This window comes from Lissotriton helveticus, chromosome 6 (genome assembly GCF_964261635.1).
Source record: "Lissotriton helveticus chromosome 6, aLisHel1.1, whole genome shotgun sequence".
Classification (NCBI taxonomy): Eukaryota; Metazoa; Chordata; class Amphibia; order Caudata; family Salamandridae; genus Lissotriton; species Lissotriton helveticus.
The window spans coordinates 233,346,312-233,368,850 of NC_136067.1; the positions used below are offsets into that span (position 1 = coordinate 233,346,312).

Consider the following 22,539-nt stretch of genomic DNA (forward strand, 5'->3'; position numbering starts at 1 on the left):
TCCTTTTTTCACACTTCCTCCTGGGATGGTGCGCCTTAGCGCGCGCACACCACCGGAGGACTTTGGTTAAGGTCCTGACGAATGCTAAGCAAAAAGCAACTGACAGCAGAAACATGTTGACCATTGTTTGTTATTAACTAGGATCCCGGTTCCTTAATCTAGAACCTGTTGGAGTCCGCCCACTTTGTTTTTATGCAATGCAGGTTGGTCTATATTAAAGACTTTTGTAAAGGCACAACCTTGCATTTTTTAACACACTTACACCTTCACTATTAGTCACCTCCTAATTTCGGCACTGTTGCACTCACCACATCCTGCTCCGCTGTAACCAGGCGTTGTAGCACGCTGGGGGGACATTCGGTCACCCCAGCGGGGACCCAGCGGGGACCCGATGGTGAAGCATGTCACCAACTAGTGGTGAGTGAGGGTCCTTCTAAATATATAAGGTTATCCTTTGTTCTGAGCACTTGGTGACTTCTAGGCCCTTTTGGCTTCTTCCTTCTAATAGGAGCCATCGGGCGTACACAGGGAGACAGCTTGTTTTCTCCTGCCGGGTGCCAGCTTGTATGTGTGGGTCTTGATCACATCAGCGACACTAAGCGGAAAAACATCACTCTTTTTTTTGCTTTATATCTCAGTCACTCCTTTGTTGCTAATATATATTTATCTGGGGTATAGGAGTGTCCACTCATGCCCTTTCTCTCTTGTTGTTATTGACCATTCAGATTACGACCCTAACCCTGAATAACTCTCTCAGGGCTTGTAATGGTCGCATGCCCTCTGATATTCCGTCCAAATGCACATTCAATAAAAGGTGACAGGAATCAAGATTGGACTACATTATGGTGGAGGTATGTCTGTGGCCAAAAGTCATCAACTTTGAGGTACTGCCCAGGCTGGACAGTGATAATAACGCATTGAGTTTGAGGATATAGTGCCCATGCGCTAGGACAAATGTTAAGGAATCTGGCTTGGAAGTTGCGGATGGGTTGGTCATAACTAACAACAGGCGCAGAGTGAAGTGGGACAAACTGGTTGTATCACGTAATGCATTACCTAAACTATACAGTGCTGCCGTACCCGTCCTTGAGGAAGTGGCCTCCCTAATTTTACAGCCTTTGGTAGCAGATTTTAATGATAATATGCTGCGCGTCCATCAGGAGCTAGTTGCCTCCCTAGCAGAATTTCTTAACCCGCCGGGCCCAAATAGAAGGCGGAGGGTGCCTGTATCTAGATGGTACAACACCTCATGTAGGAAGGGAAAATCAGAGCTTATAGAGGCCCTCAAAGACGGGAGAGATAAAAATAATATTCGCACACTAAGATTACAATATAAAGATATAATTAACCATGCTAGGAAGGAGTGGGATATGGAGAAATGGTCTAATCTTTCTTCCTCACTGGATTCCAGAGACGCACGTAGATTTTGGGCAATAGTTAACTCAGGGTCAGGAGAGCCCATATCGGCAATTGAACCCAATATAGAGGCGGGGGTTTGGGAGCTTCATTTTAAGACTTTATATGCAGCAGTCGCAGGTGTAGAATGTTCGCTGGTAAATACACCCAGACCAGGGAAAGGTACTGAGCTAGAATTCTTGGTTGAAGAAGTCTATACTGCCATGAGCAAGTTGGCGAAGGGCAAGGCCCCTGGCCTCGATAGGCTTCCTGGTGATCTATTTGGGGATTAACCGTTGATTTGGGCCCCCTACCTTTGTGCCCTTTTCAACGCGATCTTGGGAGGCATGGAGATACCAGATACTTGGTTGGGAGCGGAGATTGTTCCAATTTTCAAGAAGGGTTCTCCTCTGCTCCCAACCAATTACATATTTACAACAAGGGGTGGTGATGGACAGAGTCTCTGAATTAAGCAGAATACTCTCACCCAGTCAAGAGATCAGGGCTAGATCCAACACCGTTTTTTAGCTCATTGCACCATCCCAGTTTCAGAACCTGGCTGTATGCAAATTAGTCTGTCCCTGGCCCAGTGCATCATGGGAACAGGGCAGACCAGACTACAAAAGCCAATTCTTACACTGGGAAGGAAACAAGCTTCCGGGATTTCCAACCAATTACAGGCCCATTAGCGTCATAGATGTCCCTCAGAAAAAATTTTCCCGACTAATTCTGGATCGCCTACAAGATTGGATTGACGATCACAACATCCTCAGTCCTTACCAAGTGGGTTTTAGGAAAAAAACATCTACCGTGGATCAGATTTTCGGTCTCCTAATGTTATTCTGGAAGACGGCAACGTTGGGGGGTGGTAGCCTCTATATGGTCTTCGTGGACCTCCGGTCCGCGTTTGACCTAGTACCTAGGGGCAAACTGTGGGCGGTGCTCCAGGATATGGGAGTCCCTAATGCAATTTTGGCCGTCCTGATGAGGCTGCATACACACAACTATGCTCAGGTCAGATGTGGTAGGGAAGGAGTGTTGTCGTCCCGGTTTCCGGTCGCTAGGGGGGTCAGGCAGGGGTGCGTCCCGGCACCAACCCAATTCTGTCTTTATGTGAACGATGTTGTATCGCACCTGGATGCGGTCCCCAACAATGACGAACCGAGATTGGCAGGTAGGAGGGTGCCAGTAATAATGTTTGCCGATGACACCCTCCTGCTTTTCATGCCCCCCATGGGGATCCAGCGAGTGTTGGATGGCTTTATCGACTTCTGTCGATGCTGGGGACTGGAAATCAATGCTGATAAGACCAAATTAATGATTTTCAGTCCCCCGGCACGCACTCGCCCAACACCGCTCCTTGGTAGGGTCAGACTGGAGAGGGTACAGACTTTTCAATACCTGGGGATGACGATCAATGAAACTTATTCTTGGAGTCCTCAACAGGTGAAAGCCCAACTTAAACTCTCCCAGTTAGCGGGTGGCATCCTTAAAATGGTAAATACATCAACTTTTAAACCAGTGAGCCCCGCAGTGGAGATCTACAAAGTCAAGGCAAGGGCATCGGCACTCTATGGTGGGAAACTCTGGGGGCACTCCTGTAACTCTGACATTGTTAAAGTGGAGAACAAGTTCATGAGGCAGTTACTTGCACTTCCTCTAAGTACTCCTCTTCTTCCACTGAGATTGGATTTAGGACTGAGTTTTAGCCAGGATGAGCTAGCTCTGAAACCTTTAAGGTTTTGGCGTAGGCTATGGATAACACCAGAACTGTCAAACTATAGGCATGAATTGAAGGATGTGTTGAGCCATGGTAGTGCATTTAAAATCCCCTGGCTTGTATTTGTGAAAAAAGAACTAGGAAAAATGGGACTACTGGACCTCTGGTACAATCCAGAACGTGCATGCAGGGGGGTTTCCACTAAAATGCATGCAAACTTGGCGTTAAGTGGTCCCTTAGATATGATTTCAAGGTTTGTACCGTGCAGTGTCACTTGCTGCGCAAGGGGCTAAAAAATATGGCCCTTAATTTGCACCCATAATTCATATTACTGCGCACAAAGCTTATCTAGGGCCGCAAATATAATTTTGAGTTCGGTCTTTTTTGATCAAGGTTTTTCCAGCCTAGACTTCACATTCTTCCAATAATGAGCAGCACACTCATATACATTACACTTGAAAGATATATTTTCGTAATACTGTATGGAGAACAGAGGGGCATATTACCAAGCAATAGCGATATTTATCGTTATTGCTTGGTTAGAGACAAAAATGTATCGCCGACCTGCGGCGATTTTTATCGCAGATAAACCTTGGTATTACCAAGGTTTATCGCAAATGTGATAAAAATCGGCCGCAATGCATGAATATCGCTGAAAAGTCAGCGATATTCAGGCATTACCGAGCTAATGCTCTTAGCCATGTTATCCACCTCCCATTGGATAAAATGGCTAAGAACTGCTCAGGGCAGGTGTTAGCTTTTGGAGATATTCGCGCTTAGTGCGAATATCTCAAAAGTTGGTAATAGGAGATAGCGATGTTAGCGACTGTTTCCAGTCGCTAACATCTTGGCACGCCCACTTTGCATGTCATTAGTGATAAATTTCTCTGACATGCAAAGTGGGGCCCAAGATGGTCGCTATCTCCTACTAGCTGTCGCTAACTGGTGTTAGCGACAGCTAGGTAATAGGGAGATAATTTTATCTCCGCTTTCTTGGCTTTTAAAGCCAAAAAAGTGGAGATAAACCCCCTTGATAATATGCCCCAGAATATTTAATTTACATAGACGAAAGATTACTCACCTTTTCTGATAAGTGTCACAGTTAATATATCTGAGATAAGTTCACGAGTTCTTCTGCAATAACATCGGTGGCTTGAGGTCTCACCCGAAGTCTCTATTCGGCAATAAGAAATGTCTGCACGCAGTAAATACCGTTTGCAATTGTCAGGAGCCACAGTTTGTATATTTCCTAGAACGAAATTAATTTGATAGTAGTTAGTTCATTTATACTCATATATTTGCATACATTTGCTTTGCGGAAAGGTCAATTACCTACAGCACTGAGCACATTACGAACTATGAACTGGCAGAATTTAAACTTCAAAAAGCTGGCAATGATAGGTCCTCAACCTATTGTGGCAGCAAATAAGTCTAATGACTCACAGATTGGACTGAAATACGTCCATAACATATAGGTGCACCCATGCAAAATACTTACTAATTAATATTCAGCCTCGGTATTGAATGTTTGGCTGTAATCGGTCCGTTTAGGACACTTCCTCTGCCGCAGATACAGGGACGAGGAAAGTAATTAATACAAATGTGCCATATAACTTCACTTTGAACAAATAATTTAGATGCATGGATTTTTTGCCCCGCTAGAAAAAACATGTGTTGGAGTCCCCAAGTCCCCTTCCCAGCTTCCCAGGCAGATCAACTTTGCCTCTGATTACCCATTGTCTGTTATCTGAAATCTGCATGATGTCGAACAATATGGAATTAAACATTAAGCTTCGCACAAAATGTGTCTACTAAGTACTCCCAAATCCTTAAAATGATACAAGGTAGACAGGGAGACAGAGTCAGGGTTAATGGTAGGCAGAGAGAGAGATAGTCTGAAGTAGTGAAACAGAGGCAAAACAGAGAAAATGTTAATGGAAAAGTTCTTAAATAGCCAGGGATGTTTGATGATTTATTCCTTCGTAAAAAAACAGCACGCTGCGATAGTAAGGGCTTTGGTTAATTTTAGCCTTATTAAAATAGCATCCTGATGTCCAGTCTTCCAACGTAGGCATTTGCTAATGGCGAAGATCACTGAAGGAAGATTTGCATCTTATGAGGGCACATTCAAGTCTTTTTACTTGCTCCACATTTTTTCATTTCAATAAATGATAGGCAGATTTAGGCTTTTCTACCCTATTTCCTGTGATAAATTATTCAACAATAAAACACTTAAGATACATTATGTTGCCTTGCTTCCTAATAACCTCTCATTCAACATTAGTTGCTGCTTATCTGGATGTCTGACTATATTCATGGGAGTGAGTGAATGGCTGAGTGCTTAGAATTATTATGGTAACAAATGGTATAAGAATCAATGGAGTCTGGGTGTCAGAATCGTCCATGGTAACCTTATACATTCACCATGTGGTCCATTGTACAGATGCACACTCCTTTCTCCCCACTCCCCTCCCCTGTACCAAGCCCTATTTTGGCCATTTGGGGTAGTTTGTGCTTAGGCTCCTGTAACTTTGACAACATAAAGTATCCTGGCACAATTTGAAAAAGGGGAAAACAGTGCTGCAGAAGAAAAGTAGACAACATCCTGAATTCAGCAAGGGGTCATTTGTGTAGATCCTTCAAGGTGTTTTTATAGAAACTAACAGCTGAATATAGGAAAAATTGAAAATGAGTTGAAAAAAACAGCCATTTGTGCCAACGTTTTCACCTGTAAATTCTTCTAAGTATAACAGAGTTTTAAAAGCAATATACCATTACATCCGCTGGACCCTTGTGGTTGTGGGGATATATATGTAGGTTCACAGAGAAACCGAGGAACCCAGAGCCAATAACTGAGCATTGTCTTGCTTTGGTTTTGTATTGTGTACCGGGTATATAGCAATTCATTTGGGAAAATAAAAACAGTGAAAAATCTGTATGAAAGACACCTATGTATTTCCGAAATGGGAACAAAATATAGAGTTTAGAAACAGTATCTATTTGCACATCTCTGAAATTGTGGGTACCCATACTAGCATGTGAATTATAGGAAATTTTTCAAAGGGACTTCTTTTTTACACATTGTCTTACATTTGGAATGTAGAAATGCATCGAAAGTCAATAGGTAATAACAGTTGCTCAACAATTCTGTTCCCCTAAGTCTCCCGACAAAAATGGTACCTTACTTGTGTGGGTAGGCCTAGTGCCCGCAACAGGAAATGGCCCAAAACGCAACATGGACACTCCACATTTCTACAGTGAAAACTGGTCCTTTTTTTGCACAGTGACGAGCTGTGGATTTTGAACCCTCGCTCTGCCAGCACCTAGGGGAACCTAGCAACCCGATAATTTTTTTTAAACTAGATGCCCAGAGGAATCCAGGATGGGGTGACTTGTCTGGCTATCACCAGGTTATGTTACCCAGAATCCCTTGCAAACCTCAAACGTGGTAAAAAATAAACAAATTTTTCTCACATGTCTGTGATGGGAAGTTCTGGAACCTGCATGGATCCACAAAATTCCACCCACTCCGCATTCCCCAAATGATACCTCACTTGTGTGGGTTGGCCTAGTGCCCGTGACAAGAAACGGTCCAATATGCAAGGTGAACACACCACATTTTTACAGTGAAAACTGACCCTTTCTCGACAAAGTGCCTAGCTGTAGATTTTGAACCCTAGCTCTGCTGGCACCTAGGGAAACCTAGCAAACCTACACATTTTTTAAAACTAGACACACAGGGAAATCCAGGATTGGGTGACTTGTGTGGCTCTCGCCAGGTTCTGTTACCCAGAATCCCTTGCAAATCTCACACTTTGCCAAAAATCCCCACATTTTCCTTGCATTTCTGAGAAGGAAAGTTCTGGAATCTGCGTGGATCCACAAAATTCCACCCCCCCCCACATTCCCCAAAGTCTTCTGATAAAAATAGAACCTCACTTGTGTGGGTAGGCCTAGTGCCAGAGTCAGGAAAAAGCCCAAAATGCAACATGGACACACCAGATTTTTACAGTGAAAACTGACCCATTTTTTCAAAGTAGCTAGATGTAGATTTTGAACCCTACTCTGCCGGCACCTAGGGAAACCTAGCAAACCTATACATTTTTGAAAACTAGACATGCAGGGGAATCCAGGATGGGGTGACTTGTATGGCTTTCACCAGGTTCTGTTACCCATAATCTCTTGCGCACTTTAAACTTTGTAAAAAAAACCATATTTTCCCCACATTTCCTTGATGGAAAGTTCTGGAATCTGTGTTGGTCCACAAACTTCTACCTACCCAGCATTCTTCAAAGTCTCCAAAAAAAATGGTATCTCACTCTTGTGGGTGGGCCAAATCCCCGTGACAGGCAAGGCCCCAAAACGTATTGTGGAGACATCAAAATGACCTATCACAAAATGACCTGGTTTTGCAAGGAGGGGGCACCTGGGTTTTTGGCCCCGGGCTCATCAGCCATCTAGGGAAACCTACCAAACCCACACATTTCTGAAAAGTAGACACCCTGGGGAGTCTAGTGTGGTATGACTTGCGTGGATCCTCCAATGTTTCCCTACCCAGAATCCCCTGCAAACCTCAAATGTAGCTGAAAGACATCACATTTATGGGATCACTGGGCTGACACAAATTTCCTACCACCTAGTGTTCCTTTAGGTCTCCCTGTAAAATTGGTACCTCAATCGTGAGGGTGGGTCAAGTACCCTTGACAGGCAAGGGTCCTAAACATATTGTGGAGACTTCAAAATTACCTATCATAAAATGACTTGGTTTTGCGGGGGGCACCTGGGTTTCTGGCCCGAGCTCAGCGGTCGTCTAGGGAAACCTGCCATACCCACACAATTCTGAAAAGTAGACACCCTGGAGGGCAGAAAGATTGTGGCTATTTTTTGGGGGGAGGTGGGGCATTGGTATGTGCTATTCAAATGGAGAAGGATCACTTGTCCTGCACAACCTTTGGTATGCAGGAAGAATGTGGGGTGTCCCAAATAAAAGACCCTCATGCATGTGATGGGTATGGTGATATCTTAAGCGGTATATCTTGGTTTTCCGCTTTGTTAGTCACGTGTGTGCATAATCATCAGGTCGATCAGGTTATGCAGCCTCCACCAGGTGGTTCTTACCCAAGGTTGATACAGTAGTGAGCCAGTGCAGGGGATATTTAAAAAGTCCCAGAAAGCCAGATGGAAATTTTATTAGTTCTGGATTCGGGTCTAGTAACCTCTGAATTAGTGCATCTTAAGGACCTGCTATGGGTAGTAGATGTACTCAGAGTGTTGGGGTCATAAATAGTGAGTTAAAAAAGTGGTCGACATGTTTCTGCCTCAATCGCCTTAGTTAGGACTTACGGGCATTCATCAGGACCCTTAGGTGAATAAAGTGAGAACGGTATAAATAAAGTGCTCTTGAAAATAGTGATAAGAAATAGGGATTGTCAACCTGTTTCTCTGTTTTCGAGGTCTCAGTGTACCTGTAACAAAATAAACACAGTTGCGTATCGACAAACAAGGGGTGGGATACATAGGGACACACACTGAGCAGAAATCTGCTTCATACGTCTATTCAATTATGGACTCCATAACGGCTAGAAAAGGGCAATACTTCATAGACCGGTAAATATATGGCAATGTCAACTCTCTCATTACCACTCCAAACTCATGCATAGGACTATCGCATGCTAGAGATTGAAAATGCATGCATGTTTTATCAGTGTATCTCCAATTCTACGAAAGTCCGGAGAATTACGCAAATACCAGTGAACATGCGTCATGTCATATGCGTAGTGTCTTACCACCGTCACTCATTCCGCAAGGTGGATGTCTCTAGGTGGTTCTGTTTTGGTGTCTAATCACGTCTATTTTATGATTAGTGAGACACGGTCTGATCTTAAACTGTAATCGGGGAAACTCTGTTACCTCGCGCGCTTTACTAACGCGCTCCAATCAGGCGGTGGAGCTCCAGGCAGACTATAGGAGGAAAGAATTTCGAATTAGGGTTTGGGCTAGCAAAATACTTGCGGTTTGGGCTTTCATGTCTCTGCCCGATCGGCACCTGCTGTGTCTTGCGAAATTCTCCCTGGAGAAAGTGCATCCTTACAGCAGCAAGGATTACAAGTCAGATGACAACGGGTCAAATAGTGCTACATCCAGCAATGGATCGGACCAAGGTGGAGACGAATTTCACAACCCCAACAAGACCCAGTATCATAACCGGAGAGGAAATCGACGAGGACGCAACTCATGGCGACCCCCGTTTTTTCAGATGGGGAATAAAGGAATTCCTTTCCAACCCTTTAACCCTCACTTTCAAGGATGGATGAATCCATATTTCCAAGGTCCGCAGATTATGAACCACCAGACACAACATCAGTCAGGCCAAAACTTCCAACAAGGCGTTCCTTTTTTAGGGAATGGCCAGACATCACAGAGAACACGGAGGAGAGGAGTAACCTGGTCCGACCAAACCAGACAAGTACAGACCAGGAGCATAACCAAAGCCAAAACAGGAACAAACACGAATCTCTCATCGTGAATCTCATGGATAAGATCCTAACAAAAGAAGAAGAGAGTGTCCTTAATAAAGGCCTAGGATATGTCCCTAACCCCAAACAAGATCTATTCAAAACCAAATGTGAACTGGCAGAATTCTGTCGGAAACTGAAATTAAGGGCTTTCTTCAAAGAAGATCAATCCCCTACCAGAGAAGGAGATACCACTTTGAAAAAGAAATCATCTTTCTGCCCACTCAACTCTCAAGTCCCCATTGAAATCCAGACCTTCGAACAAGCACTTTTCAAAGGAATTGATGAACTTGCTGAGAACCCTCAGAAACCCTTTAATAACATTACTAGACTTGAACAACAAGCATTGAATGCCCTAAAAGAAGATCGAAATATAGTCATCAAACCCGCCGACAAAGGCGGAGGGGTGGTTCTCCTCACGGCGGAAGGATACAACCAACAGTGTATGGATCTACTTTCGAACGACAAATTCTACAAAGTCTTAACAACAGACCCTACACCGAGACTACAAAGAACTATCGCCATGATGATTGAAGAAGGGGAAACTAACAACTGGATTTCGAAAAAAGAAGGGGAGTATTTAGGTACTACAAACCCGAGAACCCCCTACTTTTATTCATTACCAAAGACGCACAAAGGCCGAGTACCGCCACCTGGACGACCGATCGTTTCAGGTATTGGCTCGATCCTGGAGCCACTCTCCCAGTTTGCTGACCAATATCTCAGACCTTTGGTTCAGAAGACTCCAACGTATCTAAAGGACACCAGAGATTTCCTAAACAAATTACAGAACGTCGAATACTCTCCCATCACAATGCTCCTAGTTGGATTCGATGTGGAAAGTTTATACACCAGCCTTAAACAAAGAAAAACCATGGACACCCTTGAGAACTTACTATTCAACTCTGTGTGGACCTACAAAACCCCTAGACATTTTGTATTGGAGTGTTGCCGGATGGCACTCATGGAAAATTTCTTCCAATACAAAGACACCCTGTATCTACAATGCCAGGGGACCTCGATGGGCAGTACATTTGCCCCGAGCGTGGCAGGACTCTATGTCAGCACATTTGAGGATCAATATATTCTGAATGAGGACATTAACCCCTACCATCATCATATACTGTTCTGGAAACGGTATACCGATGATATCTTTGTAATCTGGCTAGGAGACCAAAACAGCTTACTTCAATTCCACACCTGGATGAACCAGAGAGATGAATGCCTGAGATTCACTTACTGTGCAGATAAAAAGAGCATTGACTTTTTAGATGTAACTATCTATGCCGATGCGGGCACACTCCAAGCTCGGACATTCTTTAAGCCAACTGCTAAGAACAACCTTCTCTCCTACAATAGCTTCCGCCCTCTGAGGGAAAATTTACCATACAGTCAGTTCCTCAGACTGCGGCGGAATTGCAGCAATACCATCAATACAAATCACAGGCGAATGACCTCTGCAAAAAACTGGAAGCCCGGGATTACCCAAGGAAAACGATAAACAAATGCAAAAAACGTGCCAGAAATCAGAATAGAGAGGCACTCCTCGAAACTGTCACAAAAGGACCACCAGAGGAAGTCCTGACTTGTGTAACGACGTACAGTCCAATGACAAATGGTGTCAAGAAAATTATCAACAAGAACTGGCGAATTTTGACATTGGGCAACCTCACTTGGCCAAAACCAAGGTTCACGAATAAGAGGAGTCGAAATCTAAAGGATATCCTAGTTCACACCAGACCTGCCCCAAAGAAACCCAGAGAGATGACGAATCTATGGGGGAACCCACAGGTGATAGGACACTACCCATGTGGTTCATGCTCAGTTTGCAGCTTAACGAAACCCACAAAAGAACTACAACTACGACCTGATTTCAAATGGTACCTAAGGAGTCACACAAATTGTAACACCAGCCACGTGGTCTACATGATCACCTGCCCCTGTCACCTAAGATATATCGGAATGACATGCAGGAAAATAAAGCAGAGAGTGTGCGAACATCGCAGCAACGTGAAGTGCAGAAAGAGCACTACAAAAATGGCGAACCACTACTTAGAGATGGGCCACACCACAGAAGATCTACATTGGGTCATCCTCGAGACATTAGCCAATAGAAATAGGAATGCTGAAAAGATCCTCTTCGAAAAAGAGCAGAGGTGGGTGCATAGGCTAAAAACTGACAGTGAGGGTTTGAATGATAATATCCCTTGGCTCAGCCTGGCAAGGAAATGAACATGTGACATTTAGCCACGATAATTCAACCCTACGAAGTACAGCCCCGTGATAAAAAACATGAGGACAATCTCACACAACCACAGGTGTAATCTACAGAATGGTGTATGAAACGCTCCTCCTGAATTTATTTAGCATATCACAATCCATCTACGGACAGAGCGCCGTTATATGAACGAACATTCTTCCATTTACCCTAAGGTCTTGAAATATTACACCAACCCCACACATAAGTGAAAAAGAGTCACTGCAAACTCTCAGTTTCCATAGAAACATAACGATTGACCAATGGGTTCTCTCGACGCAATCACCGCCTCTTTATCCCTACCCAGAAACTCACATGACTGTTTCCGGGTCGGCGAGAGCAGAGCACACACAGAGGCCGCCAGCGCAAGACACAGCAGGTGCCGATCGTGCAGAGACATGAAAGCCAAAACTGCAAGTATTTTGCTAGCCCAAACCCTAATTCGAAATTCTTTCCTCCTATAGTCTGCCTGGAGCTCCACCGCCTGATTGGAGCGCGTTAGTAAAGCGTGTGAGGTAACTGAGTTTCCCCGATTACAGTTTAAGATCAGACCGTGTCTCACTAATAATAAAATAGACGTGATTAGACACCAAAACAGAACAACCTAGAGACATCCACCTTGCGGAATGAGTGACGGTGGTGAGACACTACGCATATGACATGACGCATGTTCACTGGTATTTGCGTAATTCTCCGGACTTTCGTAGAATTGGAGATACACTGATAAAACATGCATGCACTTTCAATCTCTAGTATGCGATAGTCCTATGCATGAGTTTGGAGTGGTAATGAGAGAGTTGACATTGCCATATTATTACCGGTCTATGAAGTATTGCCATTTTCTAGCTGTTATGGAGTCTATCATTGAATAGACGTATGAAGCAGATTTCTGCTCAGTGTGTGTCCCTATGTACCCCACCCCTTGTTTGTCGATACGCAACTGTGTTTATTTTGTTACAGGTACACTGAGACCTCGAAAACAGAGAAACAGGTTGACAATCCCTATTTCTTATCACTATTTTCAAGAGCACTTTATTTATACCGTTCTCACTTTATTCACCTAAGGGTCCTGATGAATGCCCGTAAGTCCTAACTAAGGCCATTGAGGCAGAAACATGTCGACCACTTTTTTAACTCACTATTTATGACCCCAACACTCTGAGTACATCTACTACCCATAGCAGGTCCTAAAGATGCACTAATTCAGAGGTTACTAGACCCGAATCCAGAACTAATAAAATTTCCATCTGGCTTTCCGGGACTTTTTAAATATCCCCCGCACTGGCTCACTACTGTATCAACCTTGAGTAAGAACCTCCTGGTGGAGGCTGCATAACCTGATCGACCTGATGATTATGCACACACGTGACTAAAAAAGCGGAAAACCAAGATATACCGCTTAAGATACCACCATACCCATCACGTGCATGAGGGTCTTTTATTTGGGACACCCCACATTCTTCCTGCGTACCAAAGGTTGTGCAGGACAAGTGATCCTTCTCCATTTGATTAGCATATTTACTCAGGAAACTGAATGGATCAGTCTTTTCACCTCCCTCTTCTGATTACAGAAAAAAGGGGCATTTGTATGCCCATTCCTGGCAGCTCCCACCCCTACGTATAAAAATGCCAGCATAACTGCTGGTGCCTAGTGAGCTCTCTGCCCACCCCAGAAGGGGGGGGGGGCAGATTAGGGGCTTCTGACCCCATCTGCCTCCTTGGGGGGCAGAAAGACTTTGGCATCTTTTTTTGGGGGGGCATTGGCATACCCATTCTGGGGAGCCCTATTCCCTGCATTTAGATATTTTTTTTATCCCTGGTGCATAGTGGGCTTTATGCCCCAGAGAGGGCAGACAATGGGCTATTGCCCCCATCTCCCTCTCGGGGAGGACAGAATGACTGGGCCAATTTTTTTGGGGTGGGGGCATTGGCATGGGCATTCCGGGCAGCCCCCACCTCTGCGTATGCAAAATACAAATCCCCGGTGCCTAGTGGGCTACCTGCTATTGCCCCCATTTGCCTCCTAGGGTGGCAGAAAGACTTTTGCCTTCTTAGGGGGGTAGGGTTGGGGCATTGGAATGCCCATTCTGGGCAGCCCCACCCCAGGCCTAATAAAAGACAATCCCTGGTGTCTAGGGTGCTTCCCGCCCCCCCCCCGCCCCCGGGATGGGCCGATTGGGGGCTACTGCCCCTGTATGCCCCCCAGGGGGGCAGAAAGACTGTATGTGTCAAAATTTAATGGTGAAAGCAAAGGCCCTTGCCCCCCTCCCTGGTGGCTTGTGGGTGGATCCCTGCTTGGGGATTGCCCTCCAAGGGCGATCCCCAAGCAGAGATCCAAAAGAGAAAGATACCATTGAAAAGGGGAGATTCTTCCCTTTCCAATGATACCTCTCCCAAGTGTTCAGTGCTCGGGGGGCTGAAATAGCCCAATGAGCACCGAAACATTGAAATTGAAACTAAGTTTCAGTTTCGTTTTCAATGTAAGGACGACAGTGCGCCATGCGCTTGATCGTCATTACATTGAAAACCTAAAAAATGCCTTGGGAGGTTGGGAAGCACGTCTCCACCTCCTGAGGCCTCAAAAAAAAAGAAGGAAATCCCTCTGCTGCAAGTGCGCCTATGCAAATGACGGAATGGTTCCATCATGAGCACCGGAGCACTGGTGCTCATGACGGAACCATTCCGTCATGAGCATCGAAAGGGTTTAGCCTCTGGTAGCTTGGCACAAAAGCAGACAGGTTTAACTTAGTGGCAATGTGTAAAGAATATAAATGCACCACACACACAGTAATAAAATAAAAACACAACACAAGAAAAATCCCTCACCAATTTAGAAAAGTAGAGTGAATTTTAATAAACAATTTAGACCGAACACAACAAAATCCAATTAGCAGAACTGGAGCTAGGCAATTTCAAAGATTTAGCTGAGTGTAGCGCCCAAAAGCAAAAAAAAACCACATGCGATATCTGGTAGTAATAAACCGGGAGAAAGTCACAAGTTCAGACAGACCATGATGGAGTACAGGCAGGATTCAGGGACCAAGTTAGTCCTTCTGAAAAATGTACCTTCTCAAAGTCCGGCAAAAAGAGGGGCTGCAAGTAGCAGGGAGAGCGTCGCAGATGGTCATCCCTGTAGTGCGAAAAGCTTGCTGGGCATCGCAGATTATCATTGCTGTAGTATGAAGATCCTGTTGGGCATCAAGTACAGTGGTTGCTGGGCTTCACATTGATGGTAACCCTGGGCTGTAGATCTTGTAACACGATGTGCAGATCTTTCATTGCCGGTTGTCGCTGGTGGTTGGTGTAACCCAAAGAGTAAGCTCCACCAGAGCTTCAAGTTGGCGGGCTTAGCGGGTGGCAAGATCTCAGCATGAAAGGGCCTGCTTGTGGCTGCAAAGAAACTTCAGGATTGGTCTTTTTCTTCACTGAACGAGCTCAACTGATGCCAGCCAGGGCCCTGGACCTGGGGAGGCATTTCTTGAGTATCAGGAATTTACTCCGGCAGGAGCCATCAGGGCATAGGCAGGTCTCATTCAGCAGGTCAGCTAAGCATTTGCAGGGAGGCCTTTGAAGCTTGTTATGTCCCTGTACCTCAGAACAGGAGGTGAGCCACCTGACCCTTGAAGTCACTCTGCCTGGGATTAAGGGAGGAGGTCCAGACTTCCTTCTCGGAGAGCAGTGCAGGCCTCAAGCCACAGAGAGCTCTCTGGCAGCAGTCCTTCCATAGTCTCCACAGGTCCAGAAGAGTATTGAAGAGTTGGCCTGAGGGTCCACTATTTGTACCTGATAACAGCTTTAAAGTGGGAGAAACATCAGACGGTTCTTGAATTTCCTTCTTCCGTGCTCTGATCCCAAGATGTCTGGGGTGACAAAAGGCTAGTGTGACATTCTTTATGAGTATGCTGAGGTAGCTCCTTTGAAGTGTAAGTGTGGCTGTGCACAGCTTTGTTCCACCCATCCTGGCTGGATGACTCATTCTGCCAACATCTAGTCTCCCTTTGGTGAATTGTCTGTGAGGAATACACAAAGGAAAGCTGTCAACTATTCCAAGTAATGTGACCCAGGACACAGGATGCAGGCATCAAATGGTTAGAACAAGAAAATACCAACTTTCTAAAAGTGGCATTTTCAGAATTGTGACTTAAAATCTGACTTTACCAACAAAGAGAAAAGGCCGAAACCCGTCAGTCTGTCGGTGTTTTGTCGTGCGACGAAATACATTTTGAAAAATATTACCTCCAGTGTGCTCCTCGTTCATGACCAACGAAGTGACGGTCATCATCTGGGAATATATATATATACGTAGGAAGTACCACACATATGGCAAAAAAAGCGCATTCTGGTACACATCAGGACCATAAATAAGAATGATAAACAATATCCCATAGCCTGCCATTTTGAATCTCATAATTTTTTTGATTATATTAAACTCTCCTACTACATCATTGAACAAGTAACTCAATCAAAGGGGAGGTAATCGCACCTTAAAACTCAGACAAAAGGAATCCAGACACATCATCAGTATGTGCATAACATGGATGAAGAGATGGCCATTCACCTACAAGAAGAATAGACCCTAGCTCTCTTGTTAGGTGAGCCCCCTTCAGGTCTCACCCCACTCATTTCCATAGTTCCAAGGGTAGTCCAAGTCCTTGAGGTATTTAGTCTTACATGTACAGTACCACCTACACGGCATACGAAATGTGTACTGTGATTGCTTACAGCCCATGAACTTTACAGTTCTCTACAGTGATATATGCATATTCACGCCTTGATACAATATGCATTGTAATTACTTACAGCCCTGTACTTGGGTGTTCTTTTATAGTGATATATATATTTGCATTGATGCATGCACTTTTGTTGGACTCCTATCTACCACAAGTATTTTATTCTCTTTTCTCTCTCTCACAGGAGGAAAGGAAGCGACTTTGCCTCAGGCCTGCGGCACCTGTTCCCTAACCTTTCTTTGCAATTCTTCCATCTATTTCTCCTCACCGTGACAGGTAATATACAAGGATTTGTGTATTTATATATGTGTACAATTTTCATTGGTATTTCACATTTATTGTTTTACATCATTTGTGAGTTTCATGCACTTCAATTTGGGAGAATGAGAGGTTTCCGAAGTTGTTTGTTCCCATGCCATAGCCATACAGGACAAGACTGATGCAAACAACATATACCCACTAACCAGGGATTTAGACTCAAACTGTCATCCACAATGGCACTCATTAGACATCACCTACTAACAAGGGATGCACATTGAGCATCAGAGGCATTATTTCCATACCTCACCCGGCAGACCTGTGTCATCACCCCTGATGTGCTCTTTTACTTTAAGAGCATGACTCTTGGAGCACATTTGGTCGGCGGGTTCCCACGTCTTTATTGGGCCATTCCTGATAATAGGACACTGTGCTGTTATATCCATTTTTACGTGAATACAGAGATAGAACTGACTACAATTCCCACCAGGCACCTCTGGCCACGCGCAATCTCTGTGCACAGGATCCCGAGACTCATTCCGAGTTCCCGTCTTCGAGTCTCTACCAAGCTCGTCTTTCTCCTTGACGGGACAGTAGCACCCTGACAGTTTGTGCTCTATGCTCTCTTAAACACACTGATTACTGATATAGCCTTTAAAGACAACTGAGTGCCTCTGAGTTTGCAGCTATTTATGCCATTAGAATACTTAGCACATACCTATGTAGGAAATCTTTTGCTTATCTCCATTATTAAATGTAATTTACGTCTATGATGTCGTTTTACTTTGTGGTTTATGAACTTTACACCGTGCAAACATGGCGCTGATCATCTTGTTGTTGTTACCCAGTCCTCCTTTCCATTTCTGTTGTCTTTATTGTTTCAAGGACAAATAATGGACAAACACTTTGCAATACGTTGTGTGAACAAGCCTCTCGGGTGCGAAACGCGTCACAACACGTTTATGATCTTAATAAACCTCTTTTTGAGGGTATAATCACAGACCCTGGTGTTTATTTCTGGACTTGAGTATATGTCTGTTGAGCACATGCAGTTCACTTAAAAATCAAAAAAATAAATACCTGCAACTTGAAAACTAAGGAAGTGTCCATTTCTCCGTTCTTGCTGGAATGCTGTTGGGAGCTTAACGTGATATATATAACTATATATATATATATATATATATATATAAACAAACAACCATTCCCGGCTGTTCCTCGTCTCTTGCCACGGCGAGCCTGTGTGGGTGCCGGACACCCTTAATTTACACGAACACAATTTCTCCCGATGTGAAGAAATGCACAGGCTGCTTTTTGATGCTTTGAAGTGAATTTATTGGAGGCACGAAATCAGCAGCTCCCTGTTATTTCATCTTCAAGTTTTTTGAGGCGCCCTTCTAGTTTAGTCATGAAATCTTGAATTTTCTCCTGAGTGGTTAATTTAGCTAGATCAGATAGTACTTCATCAATTAGTTCTAGTAGTTTTGCTCTATCCTTTATAGCATATTTAAACAGGATTCGCATCATTGTCGCTGAGCAGTCCTTAGAGTTACCTGCCCATTCCTCTAGCATCTCCGGGTCAGGATTTTCAAATGTTGGAATGGTGTAAATTCTTAACCCTCTCGGTGCTCGTTGTACATCTAAATATTTCTGTAGTGATTCCGCTTCCCACCACTTGGCCACCTCTTTGCGATGCAATTTATCTAGTTTATCAAACAACTGTTGTATTTTAACTTCGTTAGTTAATAGTACATGTTCCCCCTGCTGTTGCCCTTCAGCATTAGTTCCAGTTATGGGGTCAGTAAAAAATAGCCGGTCCGATATCTCTTTCCTCTTTGCTTCAAAGCGAGCTGCCATCCTTCGTGCCTGCCTCTAATTATAGCGCTGCTCCCAGCGCGTATAGCATTCAAATGTAGATAAAAGCGTTTAAGATCCCGCTTCCAATCTACTCCGTTACCGTAAACGGGGCAAGTTCACAGCGTATCCGAACTCCTTTGTCAAAGCGCTTTCCGCGTTTCTCACAGCGGAATTGCCGAGATGGAGTTACCTTTCCGGTTGTCGTCGCCGTCTCGCTGGTACGTTTGTAGTTCAACGTTGCCCAACTCTGAACTTGCTCTACGAACTTGCTCTCCGCCGCCTCATGCAAGTCTCTTAGCCGTTTGCTACTCCTGAGGTTCTTGACGCGGAGTCCGTTTACAGGAAACAAGGAACATTTAGTATTTGTTTATGATATATATATATCACGTTAAGCTCCCAACAGCATTCCAGCAAGAACGGAAAAACTGACACTTTCTTAGTTTTCAAGTTGCAGGTATTTATTTTTTTGATTTTTAAGTGACCCGTGACCAAGGAACTTTGCATTCCGAAACGCGTTGGGCAGTGTTTGCCATGGCTTTGTGAAATTAAATAAAGCTCGCTTTATAGAAGAATTGGGGCTCGGCGCAATCTTTTGAAAAATGAAAGGATTGAGTGGTTCTGGATATATATATATATATATATATATATATATATATATATCCCGGAGTCTGCAAACACCGAGACTGTGTGGTTGGGAGTGAGGGCACAGGAACTGCTTATTGCCCTGCACAGCGCTAGGAAATTCAGTCTGTACCCCTTCAAGTCAGCTGCTTACTTCAAGCAAACAACGATTAAAGCTGACAGAGACATTCAGCACAATCCCAGCAACTAATTGTGAACCAACTGCATGCTGGGAATTGCAGTCTTAACCTTACCAAAATGGCTGAATAGACTCCAAATGAATGTGGATCAGGTGTGACCTACCTTACTTCAGGAGTAGGAAACCAACCGAAGTGAAACCAGGGAACTCGCAGCACCCGCGGCATTTGATAAAGGCTACTGCCGAAACACGTCATGCCAAGTGTCTGAATAAACAGCTCCTGAAAAGCCCCGTCGTGTCCCCGCGTCTTCTTCACTGTGAGTGGACTGTTTTGCATATTTGGCGTGTGCCATTGACACGCAGTGGGGACCCTCTCAGAATTGTTCACGGGTTCACTGGCAACTATCCGGGACTGCCACCCTCCTCGATGTAGCAAAGGCTTTGCTGCCGCATTGCAGTCCATACCAAATGGAGTGATGCCGTTACTTTAACCGTCATCCCGGAATCTGCAAACACCGAGACTGTGTGGTGGGGAGTGAGGGCACATGAACTGCTTATTGCCCTGCACAGCACTATGAAATTCAGGCTGTACCCCTTCAAGTCAGCTGCTTACTTCAAGCAAACAACGATTAAAGCTGACAGAGACATTCAGCACAATTCTAGCAACTAATTGTGAACCAACTGAATGCTGGGAATTGCAGTCTTAACCTTACCAAAATGGCTGAATGGACTCCAAATGAATGTAGAGCAGGTGTGACCTACCTTAATTCAGGAGTAGGAAACCAACGGAAGTGAAACCAGGGAACTCGCAGCACCCGCGGCATTTGATAAAGGCTTCCGCCGAAACGCGTCATGCCAAGTGTCTGAATAAACAGCTCTTGAAAAGCCCCGCCGTGTCCCCGCGTTTTCTTCACTGTGAGTGGACTGTTTTGCATATATATATATATATATATATATATGTATATATATATATATATATATATATATACATATATATATATATATATATATATATATATATATATATATATATATATATATATATATATATAAATATATTACCTACTGGCGATCGCCAGTAGGTAGTTCTAGTTAGGACCTATTTTCCATAGGAAATCCGCAACATTCTCTTTGGAATAACTTTGGCGCCGGTTGACAAGTGTTCGCAAAATTTTCAAAACTGGTGGGGCGCTCCGGTCCGCTCCTATCATTAAAGTCTCGGGGTGATTCGTCAAGGGGGGGCCGAGAAAAAAGGGGGGTCCCGAAATGTGTTTCCCCTATGCAATTTTCCATAGGAACATTTAATCACAGCTACAGCCCTAACTGCTGAACGGAATTACACCAAATTTGGCAAGGGGGTAGTCCTTGGTTCACATTCGTGCCTTTTAGTTAAATGGTGTAAATCTGTTCAGTAGTTTTTTAGATATTAAAGGAAAAAAAGACATATATATCTGGGCGGAGCCTAACGATACATCTCATCGTGAGATCTGATTGGCTGTCAGCACTTCATTCAAGAAGTGTTGGCAGCCATCTTGGGACCAATATAAATGATAGCATCTCATTAAAAAGCATTGCAGTTAATAGAAGGTTTTAAGACTTTAGTTACATTATAAATCATTTGTTGATGGTACCATACTCATTTTAGGAATTGTGGTGTGTTCTAAGGTGATTTTACCATGTGAAAAAGCCTTCTGCTGGGATATCAGGAAACACGTTTGAGAGAAAACTATTTTCTCACGCTTTTCCCACAGAGGTTTGGAAGGTGATCCTTTAAGCTAAACTGATAGCATATTTTCTGTAATTTCACATTATCTTTCTCAGTCATGTGAGAATGAGGTCTGACATTCTCAGTAAAAACATGTACATCCAACAAGGGCAGAGACTGTCAGTTGATTCCTTTATGTTCTACTGCAGCTACCCAAGTGTTCTAAAGAACAACTAGAGTGCTAACAGCCTTACGTATGACAAAAGTATAGCACACCTGAAGCCATCTTGATTGGAATAAAGTGGTAACTCTTGAAATATTTAATTTAAAAAGGAACAAAATGAGGGGGTTCATTTTGCCATAAAAAGTATGATTAGTGCTGCAGAAAGAAAAATTAAGGAACATTTTTAGTGACTTCTCAAATCCTCTTCTATTTCAATAAAACAAATTCTGACATGCAGACTGAAACATGTACTTTCAATACCAGCAGCAGACTTCCCTGGTGAGCAGTAGCTTTACCACAGTGACCTAATGAGCAACTAGAGTGCTAACATTCAGAATACATCTGAATGCCCTCTTGATGGAACCAAAGTAAAGAAGCATTGAGAAGGCAATAGGTCTCACCTTCGTTTGAGTTAAAGCAATTCTGTTTGTAATTAGGTGGCTTTTTAGCTTTGCTTTTATTTGTGTTTTTCAAACTTTCATGTACATAACATGCATATGTATGCATATATTTATATGTATATGTATGCATGCATTTATATTTGTATTTATATAGATATGCAGATTATACGACGTCCTACGACGACGTCCTACTACGACGCCGCAACACTCATCGCACTCAACACCGGCGGCATCCCGGGGTGTCACCGAGCCACCCCGAAGCACACCCACGGACCCTTCAGCTGCCACGCCTGCAAGTTCACCTGCATCCGGACCTACCCTGCACCAGCACCCGCCAAGCCGAACACCAGCAGCAACCACCTCAAGTGCATCCTGCTCAACACCCGCTCCGTCCACAGACACGCCATCGAACTCTGGAACCTCCTCGACACCACAGCCCCTGACGTCGCCTTCCTCACGGAGACCTGGATGAACGCCTCCTCAGCGCCCGACATCGCCATCGCCATCCCAGAGGGCTACAAGATCACCCGGAGGGACCGCACCGCCAACCAGATGGGAGGAGGCATCGCCATCATCCACAGAGACACCATCCGCATCACGACCAACACCGACGACACCCTAACCACCGCCGAACACCTGCACGTCCAGATCCACACGGACCCCAGAACCACCCTCAGAGGCACACTGATCTACCGACCCCCGGGACCACGCACACGATTCA

General features: G+C 44.3%; 1 protein-coding gene across 1 annotated transcript in view; it reads right to left on the bottom strand.

The window, feature by feature from the left end:
• Positions 1-22,539, bottom strand: part of LOC144762238 (adhesion G protein-coupled receptor F5-like) — a 626,316-nt gene that overhangs the window by 236,349 nt on the left and 367,428 nt on the right. Inside the window, exon 6 of the mRNA XM_078647382.1 lies at positions 4,197-4,364. Within this exon, the coding sequence (XP_078503508.1) occupies positions 4,197-4,364 (168 nt within the window). The remainder of the gene's footprint in view (positions 1-4,196; positions 4,365-22,539) is intronic.